This window comes from Myotis lucifugus, unplaced genomic scaffold (assembly GCF_000147115.1).
Source record: "Myotis lucifugus unplaced genomic scaffold, Myoluc2.0 scaffold_249, whole genome shotgun sequence".
Classification (NCBI taxonomy): Eukaryota; Metazoa; Chordata; class Mammalia; order Chiroptera; family Vespertilionidae; genus Myotis; species Myotis lucifugus.
In genome coordinates, this window is record NW_005871297.1 from 1,342,477 (window position 1) to 1,359,175 (window position 16,699).

A 16,699-nucleotide genomic window follows, 5' to 3' on the forward strand; every position below is an offset into this window, starting at 1 on the left:
CCGAATCCTGAGGGATAAGGGCCTAAACTGGCAAGTCGGACAATCCTTTTAACAATCCTGGGACCACTGGGTCCTAAATTGTCCACGGGCATGCCAAGCGTGATTACCCTTATTCGCCCCCCTACTGGGGGGTGTTGCCCCTTACTGGCCCGGCGGCAACCCAGGTTGCCCCAACTGGCCCCTTCTTGGCCAGCCTGATCGGCTCTTAGGTGCCCCCTTCTGGTGGCGTGGTCACCTCTTACTGCCCCCTTGCAAGGCTGGTTCTCCTCAAACTTGCCCCCTATATGGGCCTGGTGGCCCCCTAACGGCCCGCGCTGCCGGCCTGGTTGCCCCCAACTGCCCCCACCCCACGAGCGTGTTCACTTCTTACTCCCCCCCCCCCCCGCCTGCCTGGTCACCCCTAACTGCCCTCCCTGCCAACCTGGTTGCCCCCAACTGCCCTGCCTGCTGACCTGGTTGCCCCCAACTGCCCCCCCACCAGCCTGGTCGTCCCTCACGGCTCCCCCCCCTCCCGCCAGCCTGGTCACCCCATGCAGCCTGCTGTTCAGTTGTTTGGTTGTCCCTCACTAACCCCCTTACTGGCCTGGTCACCCCATGCAGCCTGCTTGTTCAGTTCTTTGGTCGTCTCTCACTAACCCCCCTGCCAGCCTGGTCATAGGCAGCCATCTTGTGAGGGCGTGAGGGTTAATTCACATATTACCTCTTTATTATATAGGATTACTGACTATATTCCCTATGGTGAACATTACATCCCTGTGTCTATTTTATGAATACCAATTCTGTACTTTTAATAAGTACAATTTTAAGAAATGGTTTCAGATTTACAGAAAAGTTGGAAATATAGTACAGAGTTCTCATGTACCCCTCACCCAGTTTCCTCTCTCATTAACATGCTATATTCCTATGGTACATTTATCACAACTAAAGAACCAACATCGGCACATTGTTGGAAGGAAGTCTAACTAAACTCCACAGCTGATTCACATTTCACTACTGTTTCCTTACTGTCCTTTTTCTGTCCACTTTGGATACCATATTATTCAATCATCCTATCTCCTTTGCCTTCTCTTGTGTTTGGCAGTTTCTGAGACTTCCTGTTTTTGATGCCTTGACAATTTTGAATAGTACAGATCAGGTATTTTGTAGCACATCTCTCCATTTGGATTTTTTTGATGTTTTTCTCGTGGTTAGACTGAGATTATGGGTTTGGGGGAAGGAAGGCCACAGAGGTGAAGTACCATCCTCATGATGTTATGTCAGTGTAGGTACTATTAACCCGATTAATCACAGATGATGAGAAGTTTGATCATCTGGCTGAAGTTACATTTGCCAGGTTTCTCCACTGTTAAGTTACTTTTTCCTTCCTCCATCTTCTGCTGTTTGGAAGCAAGTCACTCAAGGGATAAGGAGTTAAGCTCCATCATTCTGAGGATGGAGTACCAACATAAATTATTTGGAGTTATATTTCAGATATTTTTAGGAAAAATTCCTATGTATACTTTCTACTCCTATTCCTTTTTTTTTTCCAGTTAGATGATTTGTATATAAGGTATTTCTTTGCTTACATTTCGCAGGTTAAATGTGTCCAAAGCCACATTTATTAGCTCTTAGAAGCTAGGAAGTCTTATAAAATTGTATATTGACTTTTAGGCTTAGTAATTATAATTTTATCAATTGTAAAGGGAGATGTTTGGACTGAGCTCATTTCCTAACCTTCCTACAACTCTAATATTCTCCAGTTTTCAGGAGCCAACAGCCTTCCTGTTTGGTTTATTTGAAAGTCAGCTCTAGAAATTTCACCTACAGTGATATCTCCCAAAGTATGTGAATATGTACGAACAGGGCTCTAAACTATAGAGTTTTTAGTGACAAAACAAATAAACTATAACTTCCCTCCAAAAGCCCTAGGAAAACATCAACATCCATGAATAGAAAATTAGTTAAATGATAGAGCATAATTACAACTGGATATGCTGCCACTAAGAAAAAATGAGTAAAGCCTGCATGTGTAGATATGGATCACAGTTTGTTGTATAATTGATGAAAAAAAGCTAGTTGCAAACAGTGTTATGGTATGCTCCCATTTGTGTAAATCCCTAAAAATGCACACACACACACACACACACATACACAGATTAATACAATGGAAGCATACACAGAGAAAGGTATGGATGCTACATGAAAACATGGCAGAACACACAAAACTGATAACAGTGGTTTCCTTTGAGGTGATGAGGAAGGATTGAGGAAGTGGAAACATTTTGCCTTGTATTTAATGCATTTTTATATTTGTTGGGGGGGGGTTTCTTGTCATATGCCTGTTTTACTTGGAAATGGAAACATTATTTTCTACGCTTCCACTCTAAAGAGGTAAGGAAGAGAGAGTTTTCTCTAGGTCCCAGCATTAGGCAGAGCTGTTTGAAAGTATTTTGGAAAATGTAAGCCACTTTATAAACGGGAACCATTACTGCTGTTTGCAAAGAGGCTGGCCTTGGTGAGAGCCTGCCCACTCGTGAACACGGTCACACAGGCACACCCGGAAGCTTCTTGCTCTCCGTGCCATTTTTACACCAGCCCCTACATCCATTTGCATGCTAAGAAAGGTTTTTCTAGAGTTCTTCTGGGTTGTTTTTTTTTTCTTTTTCAGTCATTTCATACTTGGGAATAATTGTTATAGCTATTTCAGAAAAAGAATTTGAACACTTTCCTTCTTTTTCTAAGCTCTGGAGAGTTTAAGTAGCATTGATATTATGTCCTGTGAACATTGAGAAGAATTTCCCTAGACCCGTGGTCGGCAAACTGCGGCTCGCAAGCCACATGCGGCTCTTTGGCCCCTTGAGTGTGGCTCTTCCTAAGCCTTAGGAGTACCCTAATTAAGTTAATAACAATGTACCTACCTATATAGTTTAAGTTTAAAAAATTTGGCTTTCAAAAGAAATTTCAATCGTTGTACTGTTGATATTTGTCTCTGTTGACTAATGAGTTTGCCGACCACTGCCTACCAGTGATGGCGAACCTTTTGAGCTCGGCGTGTCAGCATTTTGAAAAACCCTAACTTAACTCTGGTGCCGTGTCACATATAGAAATTTTTTGATATTTGCAACCATAGTAAAACAAAGATTTATATTTTTTGGTATTTATTTTATATATTTAAATGCCATTTAACAAAGAAAAATCAACCAAAAAAATGAGTTTGCGTGTCACCTCTAACATGCGTGTCATAGGTTCGCCATCACTGGCCTAGAAAGTCATTTAGGCCTACTGGTTTTTTTTTTACGTGAATACATCAACAACTCCTATTTCTTCTATAAAAATTATCTGTTTAAATTTCCTATTTTTACTGGGATCAATTTGGTAAGTTGTATTTTTAAAGATACACAAATTACATGTAAATTTCCAAATTAATTGCATAGAGAGCTGCCAAAAGTCTCTTTTGATTTTCAAAATTTTCCTTGAGTTTAAGGGTTGTTTCCTCTTATTTTATATATTTTCACTTTCTCCTTTTTTTCTTAAATTGTTACAGTGATTTTCCTAAAAAAAAAAAATACTGAATTGGGGCTAATTAATATTTTAGGAGAGTATTGAAAGGAGAAAATCAAAATAAAATAACCTTGTTAGAATAAATTCAGATGGGTGATGTGAAGATTTTACAGTTCACGGCCAATCATGGACTATTACTACTTACGAAGAAAAAAAGTCCTCACATCATAGATAGTGTCCCTTTATTTATAAGAGCTTGACTGAGTGTTAGGTTATGGCTAAGAGACTGGCATGAGAACCCAGGGGGAATGAAAGAATTGGAAGTTTTAGTTTTTATATGGTCACCTCTTGAACCTTTCATAAAGGACAGCAGGAGTCTCATTCTCTTCTTTTCAAAGTACATTGATGGTTTGGACAAGTGGACCATCTCATATTCAAATAAATTTGTAGGGGGGAGGGGAAGGCCGCTCTTTTAAACCAATTTTTCAGTAGTTCATATGTAAAAATGTATAAAGAATAATACCTCAAACTTAACCATGGCCACTGCTCCCCTTGAATAATAAAACATTACAACTGAAAAACATTTACGTCTCCCATGTACTCCCTTCCCAATTGTATTCACTCTCCCTTTCTGACCTCCTCAAATACCTAAATAAGATACAGGATTATTTCACATATTTCTAACTTTATATAAACGTATCATATTATAAACATTCCTCTGAAACGTGCTGTTTTCTCCTCAACTTATTTTTTAAGATTTATCATGTGTATCTCTATTTCATTGACTTTTAACTATTGTATATTATTCTATTATATGACTATAACACAATTTATGTATGTATCCTTCTCTTTATAGACATTAAGGTCATTTTATTGTTTTTATGTTATAATAATGCTTCTATGAGCAGTCTTTTATATATCTTCTTGCATACATGTGTAAAAAAGTCTGTATCTAGGAGTGGAATTTCTGGGTGGTAACGTATGAATGTCTTCAACTATATGAAATACTAGAGGCCTGTTGCATGAAATTTGTGCATGGAGAGGGGTGTGTTCCTCAGCCCAGCCTGCACCCTCTCCAATCTGGGACCCCTTCAGGGATGTCCGACTGCCCCGGTGGGATCGGGCCTAAATGGGCAGTCGGACATCCCTCTCACAATCTAGGACTGCTGGCTCCCAACCAGTCACCTGCCTGCCTGCCTGCCTGATTGCCACTAACCACTTCTGCCTGCCAGCCTGATTGATGCTTATCTGCTCCCCTGTCAGCCCAATTGCCCCCAACTGCCCTCCCCTGCCAGCCTGGTCCCCCCAACTGCCCTCCCCTGCAGCCCTGGGTCCCCCCCAACTGATTTCCCCTGCAGCCTGGTCGCCTCCAACTGCCCTCCCCTACCACCTTGTCACCCCTAACTGCCCACCCCTGCAGGCCTGGTCGCCCCCAACTGCCCTCCCTTGCAGGCCTGGTCCCTCCCAACTGCCCTCTCTCCTGCTGGCCATCTTGTGGTGGTCATCTTATGTGTTGGAGTGATGGTCAATTTGCATATTACCTCTCTATTATATAGGATTGCCAAATAGTTCTTTGAAGGAATTGCAGTGACTTACACTGTCAAAGAAGTATATGGAAAGAAAATTCTTATTGCTCTATATTCTTGACAATACTGTTAATGCTAAATTTTACATTTTTTTTATAAATCTGTGCATGAAATTACTCTGATTTTATTTTTTTCCAGTTTTATTGAGATATAAGTAATATTTAACATTATATGTTTTAGGTGAACAACATTATGGTTGTATATATAAATACATCAAAATGATTACCACAAAAAGTTAACATCTATTGCCTCACATAGTTACAATGTTTTCCTTCTTCTTTTTTTCACAATTTTTAAGAGCTACACTCTTAGCAACTTTCAGTTATACCATATAGCACTGTTAACTATAGTCACCATGCTGTACATTACATGGTGACTATAGCTAATTATAATAATCAAAACAGAATGCTATTGGCATAAAAACAGATACATAAACCATTGGAACAGAATCAAGAGCTCAGAAATAAACCCATGCATATCTGGTCAACTAATATCTGACAAGGGAGACAGGAATATTCAATGGAAAAAAGACAGTCTCTTCAATACATGGTGCTGGGAAAATGGGATATTCACATGCAAAAGAATCACAAAAATTAACTCAAAATGGATTAAAAACTTAAATGTAAGAACTGAAATCATGAAGCTCCTGGAAGAAAACAGAGAAAAAGCTCCTTGGCATTGGTCTTGGTGCTGACTATTTTTATATGATACCTAAAGCACAAGCAACAAAAGCAAAATAAACAAGTGGGACTACATCAAATTAAAAAGCTTTTAAAGAACAAGTGAAACCATCAACAAAATGAAAGAGTAACCTACTGAATGGGACAAATATTTGCAAACCACACACTTAATAAGAGTTTATATCCAAACTCTATAAGGAACTCATACAACTAAACAACAATAAAAACCAATCCAATTAAAAAATAGGCAAAGGACCTGAATAGACATTTTTCTAAAGAAGACATACAGATGGCCAACAGGTATATGAAAAGGGGTTCAACATCACTAAACATCAGGGAGATGCAAATTAAAACCACAATGAGATATCACCTCATACATGTTAGAATGGCCATCATCAAAAAGATGAAGGTGTGACAAAAGGAAAACTTTTTGCAGTATTGGTGGGATTATGAATTGGTATAGTAACTATGGAAAACACTATGGAGGTTCCTTAAAAATTAAAACTATAACTACTATATATGATCCGATAATCCCACTTCTGGGTTTATATCCAAAGGAAACAAAATGGCAACCTCAAAGAGAGGTGCGCTCCAGTGTTTACTGTGACAACATGGATGGATCTCGAGAGCGTTATGCTAAGTGAAATTGAAGCATAGTGGTCCCTCCTTTGGAAAAACTGCTGTTTAAAACTGCTGTTTGAATTACTCTGTTATTTTTAGATAGTCTCTTATTCTATAAAATATAACTTTGTTTTTTAGCTTGAATAATAGAAAAGATAAACTTATTTGTCTGACCTTGCAAGCTAGCCATCTAACGGGGCTGATACACTGTTACTAATATTAAATCACCTATTTTGCCAAGTGTTTGTTCATCCAAGGTTATAGGTGTTTGATTAGATACCATATGTATTCAAGGTTACAAGCTGTCTTACACAAAGAACTAGAAGGATATAAAAAGGAAATACTCCCTCTGTGTTTGTTCAGAATTTGACAGAGGTAATCTGCTCTGAACCTGCGTGCAATAAAGATGACTCCTAACTAATTGGCTCATTAGGCGTCTTGTCCAGCTTGCCAATTTGCGATACAACAAAATAAGTCGAAGACAAATACCATTATGATCTCACTCATATGTGGAATCTAATGAACCAAATAAACTGATGATCAAAAATAGACCCAGAGTCATAGAAGCATAAACACACTGTTGAACCTCAGAGGAAAGGCAGGGAGGGTGGGTGGGAAGAGATCAACCAATGAACTGGTATGCAGATATGCAGAACCCGGGGACACAGACAATGGGGTGGTGAGGGCCTGGAGGGTTAGGGGAACGGGAGCGGCCTGGAAGAGGTTAATGGGAAGAAAAGGAGGATCTACTAGCATGTAATACTCTCAACAATAAAGATTAAAAAATAAATCAACAAAAATCAAACTCCAGTACCACAGGGTTATTTTTTCAGCTTCATTTTCATCAGATTACCAAGATAATATCAATTTAAACTTCAAATTTGCATAAATGCAAGGCTTCGGTTAAAAAAATATAAGGGCAGACTTTTTCCATTCAGAGCCAAGGTAAACACAGAAAGTTATTATCTCCCTTTGGCATTAGGAAGATTTTTTTCCCTCGTCTACTTTTCACTGAGAGTTTAGAGCTCAGAGTCCCTGGCTTTATGTCAAGGGCTCTGTTATAGGTCACCCTTGAAACCTGATAGTTTATTTTCCTGACGTAGGCAATAGGTGTCAGAGTAGCCATTCCATTAGTACATGCTCAGTACTTTTACTGTGAGCTAACCTATTATATGGATGCTTCATTTAGTATTTCTAGGTATTTTGTAGTTGGAGAGTATTTTTCAGATAGTCTGCTGTATCTTATGGTACTGCTTTTTCTCAGTAAATCCTAAGTCTTTTATATCACTGGATTTGACATTATTCATTTCTTTGAAATTATTCACGTCATGTTAACATAAGCTCCTTTACAACGTCACAGTATCTCACTCACTCACTGATGCATTCACTTGTGTTTTCTGATCTCCAGTGCACTCCATAAGGCTCGCTGGGAGAGAAAGTCGATTTGAAGAGCCTTTTGCCAGTGACATGTGCCAGATAGTTGGTGAAATTGTTTGTGTTCTGCTGCCAGTCCTCCAGGATAAACCATTTGCATTTTTTGGCCACAGGTATTTAAAATCTGTTTTAAAAGCCATTTCCTCAATCACAAGTCGTTGGCAAATATTGTTCTTTGTGTCTTGTGAGATGCATACTTTTTGTATTGTTACACTGCTTCATCACTGCTTAAAGGAGTGAGTGATTAAATATAGCTATAGCTAGTCTCAGACAAGAAAGTTAGACTGGAATAGTGCAATAGGGACCATAAAGATAGAAATGCCAGGTTGTGTGATGAATTGTGAAAATCCTGAGTTCCTGGCATCTTCTCATTGGAAAATAGTCCTAGAATATTGAACAATTATGGCCGGTCACAACTCTTACAATTGGCTGTTTGTATAGTAATTATATCTTTAGGCAAACAACAACAAAAAAACAGGACTTGTAAAATCAAGATTATAGCAGTAACTTATATTGCACTTATTTTTAATTTTAACAATTATATAAATAGTATGTGCTAGATGTATAATTTTAAGGTTATAATGTGAAACCTGCAGTTTTAACTGCCTCTTAGCCAGTTTGACCTGGGACAAATTCCTACGGTTTTTGAATTAGTTTCCTTCTCTGTAAAGCTGGAAAAATAATAGTTCCTTCTCATGAGGATTAAATGAATAATGATCATAAATTATTTGGTATGTGATAAGAACTCACTAAATTTTGGCTACTATGTTATATAATATTTATAGATATGGTCAGGTAAAAAATAAAAAGTGTCATCCTAGAAAGTATTTTAAAATTTTGATGTGGTTCCATAGTATGTTACATATATGGTCCTGCTTTATATCTTTTCCTGACTTTCTTTCACTTACTATTGTTGTGAAGGTCACATTGCTTCATGACCTGTTTTATCATTTTATTAATCTCCCTTTGTGGACATAGTTACTTTTATCTTTTTCTGTTAGCCAAAGAACATATATACATAGCCCACGGACACAGACAAGAGTGTGGTGATGCGGGGAGGGGGGGGGGATAGCAGGGAGAGGGGGGGAGCTGGGTAGGGGTGGGTAAAGGCGGGGAAGGGGGACATCTATAATGGTGTCAGCAATAAATATAATTTTTTAAAATAAAAAGAAATGTCTTTAAAAATTTTTTCAATGAACATTTTTATAGAAAATTTTGTATATATCTCAGAAGTTTCTTAGTATAAATCTTCAGAATTTCGGTTAAATGATATGCCCATTGTTAGAGCTCTTAATATACATTTCCAAATTACCTGCAATTTACGCTTCCTCAGCAATGAACATGGGACTGAGTTTCCCTTTTCCTCCCCTAAGATATTTACCAAAGTAATCTCTGGCTGTATTGTTTACAAAACATATCTACATAATGTCTACTGTAGCTCACAAACTTTTTGGTCCCAGTACTGTTTTAATACTTTTAAAAAACATTGAGGACCTTAGAGAGCTTTTGCTTATGTGTGATATTATGTCAATATTTACTATATCAGAAATTAAAACTAAGAAATTTAAATATACACATGTTAAAATAATATTAATAAACCCGCTGCATGTTGTCATAAATATAGTTTTAAGTAAAAGACTGTATTTCCTCTCAAAATTAGCGAGAGGGAAGGCTTTTACACTTTTGCAAATCTGTTTATTGTCTGGCTGAATAGAAGGCAGCTGGATTCTCATTTCTGCTTCTGCATTCAAACTGTTGCAATATCCCAAGTCACATAGCCTCAGGAAAACTCAACTATGCACTCAGAAGAGGATGAGAGTAGGAATATAACATTTTGGCATTGTCATGAAAATAGCTTTAACCTCATAGACCACATGAAAAGGTCTCAGGCATTCCCAGGGGATCCCAGACCATACTTTGGGAACTGCTGATACATACTATCAAAGGCCCAGGGATAGAGAGCTGAAGGGACAAAAGGAAACTGAAACAAATTTCAAGGCATTGTGGAGTAAGTACTAAATTTTAGCCTGAACTATCTAGGATGTCTTAAAAACACTTTTTATGCTGATATAAGTTGTTGAAAGTATACCCTCATAAATACATTTATTATTTAAGTAACTTATACTTTTCTTTGCAAATGTCACGATCATTGCTGTTTTATGATCCTTGTCTTTATATACTTTCAGTGGATTACCATGACTTTGTTGAACAGCTGTTATCATGTTTTTCTTTCCCAAATTTAGTATGGGGGCCTCCATTGCTTTTATGACTGCACTACACCTAAAAGAAAAACATAAGCTAGAACCGATGCATTTATTTGTGTCAAGTGCAACGCCTCCTCATGTAAGTAATTTCATTTTCCTTAGGGTGAGTGGTGAAGAGGAGGGAAATGAGGGGGAAATCACGACGCTATTTCCCTATACGGTGAATTCTGGCCCAGCATGGGGATGATGGTGAGACCCTACTGGCTCATGAAAACACCCTCAAATTTCTTCCCATATCATCTCCCCTTTTCTCTGAAATGCACTTTAACCATTTCCTGGTCAGTCCCCGGTATTGACCCAAAGTGCTTGTTCTTTCATCCTGAGTCAGGTGGGAACTTAATCAACGTTCAGCTAAGTAACTGGGTCAGGGCCAGGAAGAATACTTGACATCTCTAAAGGGGAAAGTGACCTCAATGTTTCGTGCTACCCTGGCTCTTCAAGTCAGTGCTGCTGTGCTGCCCACACTCCTGCCTTGCTCTCCCTTCCCCCTCCGAAGGAAGGCCCGATGGCCCCCACGGCGGCATTATGACACTGGGTCCTAGGGTAGGGGAACTTTCTTCTCCCTGCTTTTCAAAAGAAGGAGGTCTGCCCCGAAACCTGTACATAAAGAAGTCCACTTCTGACCGATTTCATGGCATTTCCCTGGAGAGGGAGCTTTCAGCTTATGAACGAGTACGTTATATGAAATATTAGACTTATGTTGTTCATGTTTCAAGTCAAAGGCCAGGCATCGCATTCCTGAAGATAAAGAAGTGTCAGACGAGCACCTTCGCTCTTTCATTTTGACTTTTGGAGGCACTCCCGTGGATTTGATTAATGACGAGGAATTTTCTCAACAATATTTGCCCAGACTGATGGCAGATGCACGCATTCTTCGCGATTACACGTAAGTGACTGAAATACATGCTTTTTTGAAAAAGAAATAATTATCTGTAGAAAAAATATAGGTTGGAAATTCTCTGAGACTGCTTATTCAGGAAGACGACATCCTAAGAGTTTGATTTTATTTCCTTTAGAGCCACTGTGATATTTTTACTGGCTCAGAATGTGATGATCCACGTCCTGCGTCGTTCAGGGTTCGGGATCTGGAGAAGGGCCGTGTGCAAATGACAGAGACGAGACAAGAAATCATAATTTGGAAATATTGGGGGCCAGGCGGGAAGGCCAATGCAAGGGGAAGGACTTCCCCTCCTGCCCAGGCCTTACCAACCTTTTATTCAATTTTGGATACACATCTAGCTCTTAGGCAGGTAACTGTGGTAACAGACAGACAATCTTAAAGGTCAGTAAATATTAGAAAGATTTACTCTGAGACTATTTGGTCAGGAAATTGCTTGAGCCACCATTGTCTGGACTAGACAATCGGTGCATAGCTCTGGCCCTGCCAGGACTCAAGGTTCACCAGCATTCCAGGCTCCTTGTTTACACTTCTCTGATTGTGAAGACAATGGGTGGCTTCCCACAAGAATGGAGCGTGGGCACAGAAATGATATAAATGAAAGATAAATAGAGCATATCTTTGTTTTAAATATGTGTGTGTATATGTGTGGCTCAACATACATGTTTTATCATATAACATGTATTTGTTGAATAAACTAACACCAAGGCACCCTCATCCTCTCCAAGGGCCAGAAGCAGAGCCCTACTTTCTGAGTTGTGTGGAGGTGAAGCGGGGAGGAAGGAGTGGTTGGCTTTTTTGTGAATTCTGTTCCAGAACTTGTTTAACCCTCTGGCATCTGACCATTGCTTTGGGATGTATGCATTGGGGCTTGATGTCTGGAGGCCTGGAGACCTGACATTCTGTAAAGCCTCCCCAGTCATCTAAACCTGCCCCTGGCCCTAACTTCCCCATCGCAGTGAGTAGGGGCCGGCCTTCGGTCCTTAGTCACCATTAGATTCTGTCATGCATTCCTCCGATCTTTCCTGGGCTGTGTCTCCTCCACATACGTCCCTAGAAGGCAGATGCTTGGGCCTATGTTTCTTCTATTTCCTCCACAAAGGCTAGACGTAGGCATAGGGTCACCATGACAATGTTTGTGATGAGAAGTTTATACAAATATCTACAAAAAGTGGAACGTACTTGAAGCATCTTGAGAACAGAGACAATCCCACTCACCTATGACACATCCCTCCGTACAATCCCACTCACCTATGACACATCCCTCCGTACAATCCCACTCACCTATGACACATCCCTCCGTACAATCCCACTCACCTATGACACATCCCTCCGTACAATCCCACTCACCTATGACACATCCCTCCGTACAATCCCACTCACCTATGACACATCCCTCCGTACACTGCCATCTCCAATCTAGCACTCAGTCCACCAGCTGCCCCCTGGTGACCGGAGTCTGTTCCTCCTGCCATTCTGTCCCAACCATCTTTGCCCAAGTGTGAGTCTCGCAGGGATAAGCTGTCTGTGTCGCTGTCTGAGCACAGAGTCAGAATCAAAGAAACCAGTCTGACATCACGTCCTTCCCTGCCCCCAAACAGAAAAGTAATCCAAGTCACTGTGGACATTCAATGAAATACTGTAGGCAAAAGCTGGTTTTTAATCATTAAGCCTTGCACAATGGTTAAACATGCTGTTTGTACACTCTGCCTCCCAAGATCAAAACCCTCTGCCCGTGGCTTACCAACTGTGACATTCAGAGCAAGTTTCTTTAACAGTTTGTGTCCCACCTGTCAGAGAAAGGAATAAAAACTCCCTCCAGGTGTTGCGGTGAGGACTAAATGAGGTCAGATTGGCAACGTAACTAACTACCACAATTGAAAACACACACAAAAATTCACTACCAAAGGCTGTGGCTTTAACATCTTAGCAGAGCCTCAGGGTGTCGGTGGTGGGCCATGTTCAACCACAGCCCACCAGAGGAAGTGAAGTAGGGTGATTACCCACGAGCCCTGGAGGAGGTGCATGGCACGCCTGGAGGGCCCAGGGCGGGCAGGGCAGGTGTAGGCAGACAGTGTGGCAGGACGGGAGCACACACCTTTATTATAGTGTCTGTGGTGGAGTGCTTTGGGGTTCCTGGGCCAAGGCCAGATTGCTCAATTCAAACAAAAACAGTGGGGTTTTGTAAGCTTCACAGGGGTCTTGTCTAAGGGATGCATGAGGGGAAGGCTCTGGGAGGCAGGAGAGATTGTTTATCACAAAGGCTGTTGGGGGACTTACCCTTACTTGTGACTTTGCAGCTGACATCTAGGCTAGTGTCACTCAGGGCCCCCACAGGCTGCTTAGCCACACAGTGGATGTCAAGGCAGCAACATTAACCACACTCTCAGCAGCTCTCAGGAGAAACCTCCCCAACACCAAAGTAAAAGAGAAATCACTCACAGGGATATTGCGCTCATACAATAGAGAAAACCTTCTTAGCACTCTCCTCTCCCCCCCACCCCCCCAGTAAATCCGAGTGTAATAGCTACTCACAACATATGCCCCCTCTCTCCAAACTCCAAACATTCTCTCCAAACCCTGCTTTCCGGATTCTTCTCCCCTCTTTACTCCCGCTCCTTCAATCTACTCCTTCAGTCGTCTCAGTCTGTTCTTTCTTCTGGTCTCTGCAGCTCTCAGCTGTTTCCAATAAAAATAAAACCAGGCCTATAGCGCCCCTCTCTGTTTCCATGACCACAGGGCTAAGAGCCTAGTGCAGTGGTCGGCAAACTGAGGCTCACGAGCCACATGCGGCTCTTTGGCCCCTTGAGTGTGGCTCTTCCACAAAATACCACGTGCGGGCGCACACGTACAGTGCGATTGAAACTTTGTGGCCCATGCGCAGAAGTCGGTATTTTGTGGAAGAGCCACACTCAAGGGGCCAAAGAGCCGCATGTGGCTCGCGAGCCGCAGTTTGCCAACCACTGGCCTAGTGGCCAGAATGGAAATCTGTGGCGGGTGGGAGCTGTGATGGCTCCCGACTCACTCAAGCTCCTCCTCTCCTGCCTGAAGTTTGTTCTGTTCTCTTGTCTCCTCCTAGAACCTGATTGTATACTAGTACATGCGAGGCTGTTGGATTTTGTCCCTTTGGGTCTGGAATAGTCTTGCCTTTTTAAACTGCCTTTCTTTGCCTTTCAGTTTGGATAATTCCTGTTGACCATCTTCAGGTTCAGTGATTCTTTCCTCAGCTGTACCCAGTCCACTGCTGGGCCTGTCAAAGGAATTCATGTGGGTTACAGTTTGTTCCTACAATTTCCACTTGACTTTCTTATAGTTCTCACCTCTCTAATAAACTTTCCCATTTGCCTACGCATGTTGTCCACCTTTTCCATGACACCCTTTGACATCTCACACACAGGTATTTTAAGTCCCTGTCAGATAGTTCCAACATCCGGGTCTTATTGAGTCTGATTCTTTTCGTTGCTTTGCCTCTTGACAGTGGAGTTATTTTTTGCTTTCTTATGTCTGATAATTTTTGTTTATTGAAAGCCAGCTGTTATGCATAAAACAGGCTGCAGGATATATTTTTACACCTGGACCTGAGCACATCTCATAGGCTGTAAGTATGGGGAGTTGAGTCGATCTAGACTGGAGATGACCTGTTTGGCTTTTGTTGTTACTATTGTTCCTCAGGGCACCGCTAGCTTCCAAGTCCCCCAGTGTTACGTGTGCTCAGCATGGACACTGGGCTGCTGGAGAGTTTTCCTCAATGCATGTCTTTCCTGTGACTCATAGAACAGTCTGTCCCCACTGCCAGACATTTGTCACCCGAGGTGTGGTGTCAGCCTCTGGGGTAAGACGGGGAGTTGTTGGACGTCCTAGTCTTGAGCTCCCATCTTAGGCAGGTCCCCTGTGCCTGGGCCCTGTGAGTGGGACTCTCAGCATGCCTGCCCCTTCTCCCCGTGTCTGTGGTTGGTATAGATGTGGGCCCTCCCCAAGGGTGGACGGTCAATGCTTCCGGGCCCTGCAGCTTGGTCTTCAGTTGTAAGGGAGTGAGTGTCTGATGCCCCGCCTCCAGCAGCTTGAGGCTTTTGCTTAAGGGTCTGGGTAGGGCTGGGATTTAGTGCCCATTTTATGGCCTATCTGCCCACCTGCCCCACCTAGGGGGCTCTTTCTGGCCTCCTGCCTTGTTCCCAGTCTTTCTTTCTTTTTGATTTGATTTTTAAAAATATATTTTTTATTTGATTTCAGAGAGAAAGTGGAGAGGGTAGAGAGAGAAAACATCCCATGACAATCATTGACTGGGCCGCCCTATGAGCCTCACCAGTGAGCCACACCGGCCTGGCGGCCTGATGAGTCTCTATTGTTTTAAGCCCCCTGGTTGGTGGTCACTGTTACAGAAGCCCCAGCAACAGACAAGAGAAGGTCAGGGGGAAACGCAGTCAGGACGGTCCTGTGCCTCACCGCCCAGGGCCCCCGCAGGCCTCTGAGGGGGGAATGCTTGGAGGGCTCTAGTGGACCACAAACACTGCAGGCTGAGTGGGCAGCGACGCAAAGGAGAGGCAACCAACCGCGCTCTCGGCCTCGTAGAGGCATCCGCCTGCTGGCCCCGTGGGTCCCCTCCTCCCTACGTCCATCTTACCAGACAGCCAGCAGCGACCACCCGACAGCGTGGAACTCCAGGCAGCTCTTGGCCGTGACCCGAGCCCAGGCCAAGCAGAGGGAGAGGTTTGCTAAAATAAGGCCAGGCCACGGGAGACCTGTGAGTTTCCATCCGCCAGGAGAGCAGGTTGCTCAGTTACCATGAATAACCAAGACAGGTGTCTATTCCAAGGTACATGACACTCCCCCCTTCCCCACACACAGAGGGCACTGGCCTGTCCATCTCCTGCGGCAGACACAGCCGCCCGCCCCTGTTGGGGTCCAAGCCCCAGCGGGTCCAGGGATCCCCAAAGGTGTGGACGGAGTCGGCGAAGAATGAATGACATGGAAACTGGTTTCAGTTCATCAGCATAGCAAGGTTCTCCCTCCAGGATCTCTAGCGAAGTTCTGGTTAGGAACTCCAACCAAGTTCTGGTGCCATGTTCTCTCACTAGGTTCTCCAGCCAGGTTCTATGTCCATGTTCTCTCGCTAGGTTCTCCAGCCAGGTTCTAGCCCGGATCTCCAGTCAGGTTCTGTCACCAGGTTCTTTAGCCAGGTTCTATCCAGGTTCTTTTGCCATGTTCTGTCTAGGTTCTCCAGTGAAGTTCTGTAGCCAGGTTCTGTCCAGGATCTTTTGCCATGTTCTCTGGCTAGGTTCTGGTTAGGATCTGACGAGGATCTGATGATGATCTGATGAGGAGCTGATGAGGAGCTGATGAGGAGCTGATGAGGAGCTGATGAGGAGCTGATGTGGATCTGATCAGGTTGTGTTGTTTATTGTCTTGTTACATCCGTATTTATACCAGCCGATTTTAATCCTGTCAATTTCTATTACAAAGGTTAGGGCGTTTCTTATCTCCATTCCAGGGAGTAAAGATTATGTAGCTTAACTACCCGCCTGGCACTTAATTAAGGGGTTGTATCCCCTCCCTAACCTCAGGGAAAGATCCCCACCTGGGGAAACAACCTTTCTCGGAGAGGTGACCTTGGTCAAAACACATGGCACTAAGGAGAGCAAACATTAAGAACAGTATGCCATATACCTCAGGTACCTCGAAACATATGCTGTGCAGATGTTTCTTCTCTGCAGCAAGGATGGACCGGCTCCCGGCACG

The 16,699-nt window shown here is 42.6% G+C and overlaps 1 protein-coding gene across 1 annotated transcript in view; it reads left to right on the forward strand.

The window, feature by feature from the left end:
- OLAH (oleoyl-ACP hydrolase) overlaps positions 1-16,699 on the forward strand; it is a 27,027-nt gene that overhangs the window by 6,279 nt on the left and 4,049 nt on the right. Inside the window, exons 4-6 of the mRNA XM_006098861.3 lie at positions 7,776-7,914; positions 10,045-10,144; positions 10,782-10,951. Coding sequence (XP_006098923.1) covers positions 7,776-7,914; positions 10,045-10,144; positions 10,782-10,951 — 409 coding nt within the window. The remainder of the gene's footprint in view (positions 1-7,775; positions 7,915-10,044; positions 10,145-10,781; positions 10,952-16,699) is intronic.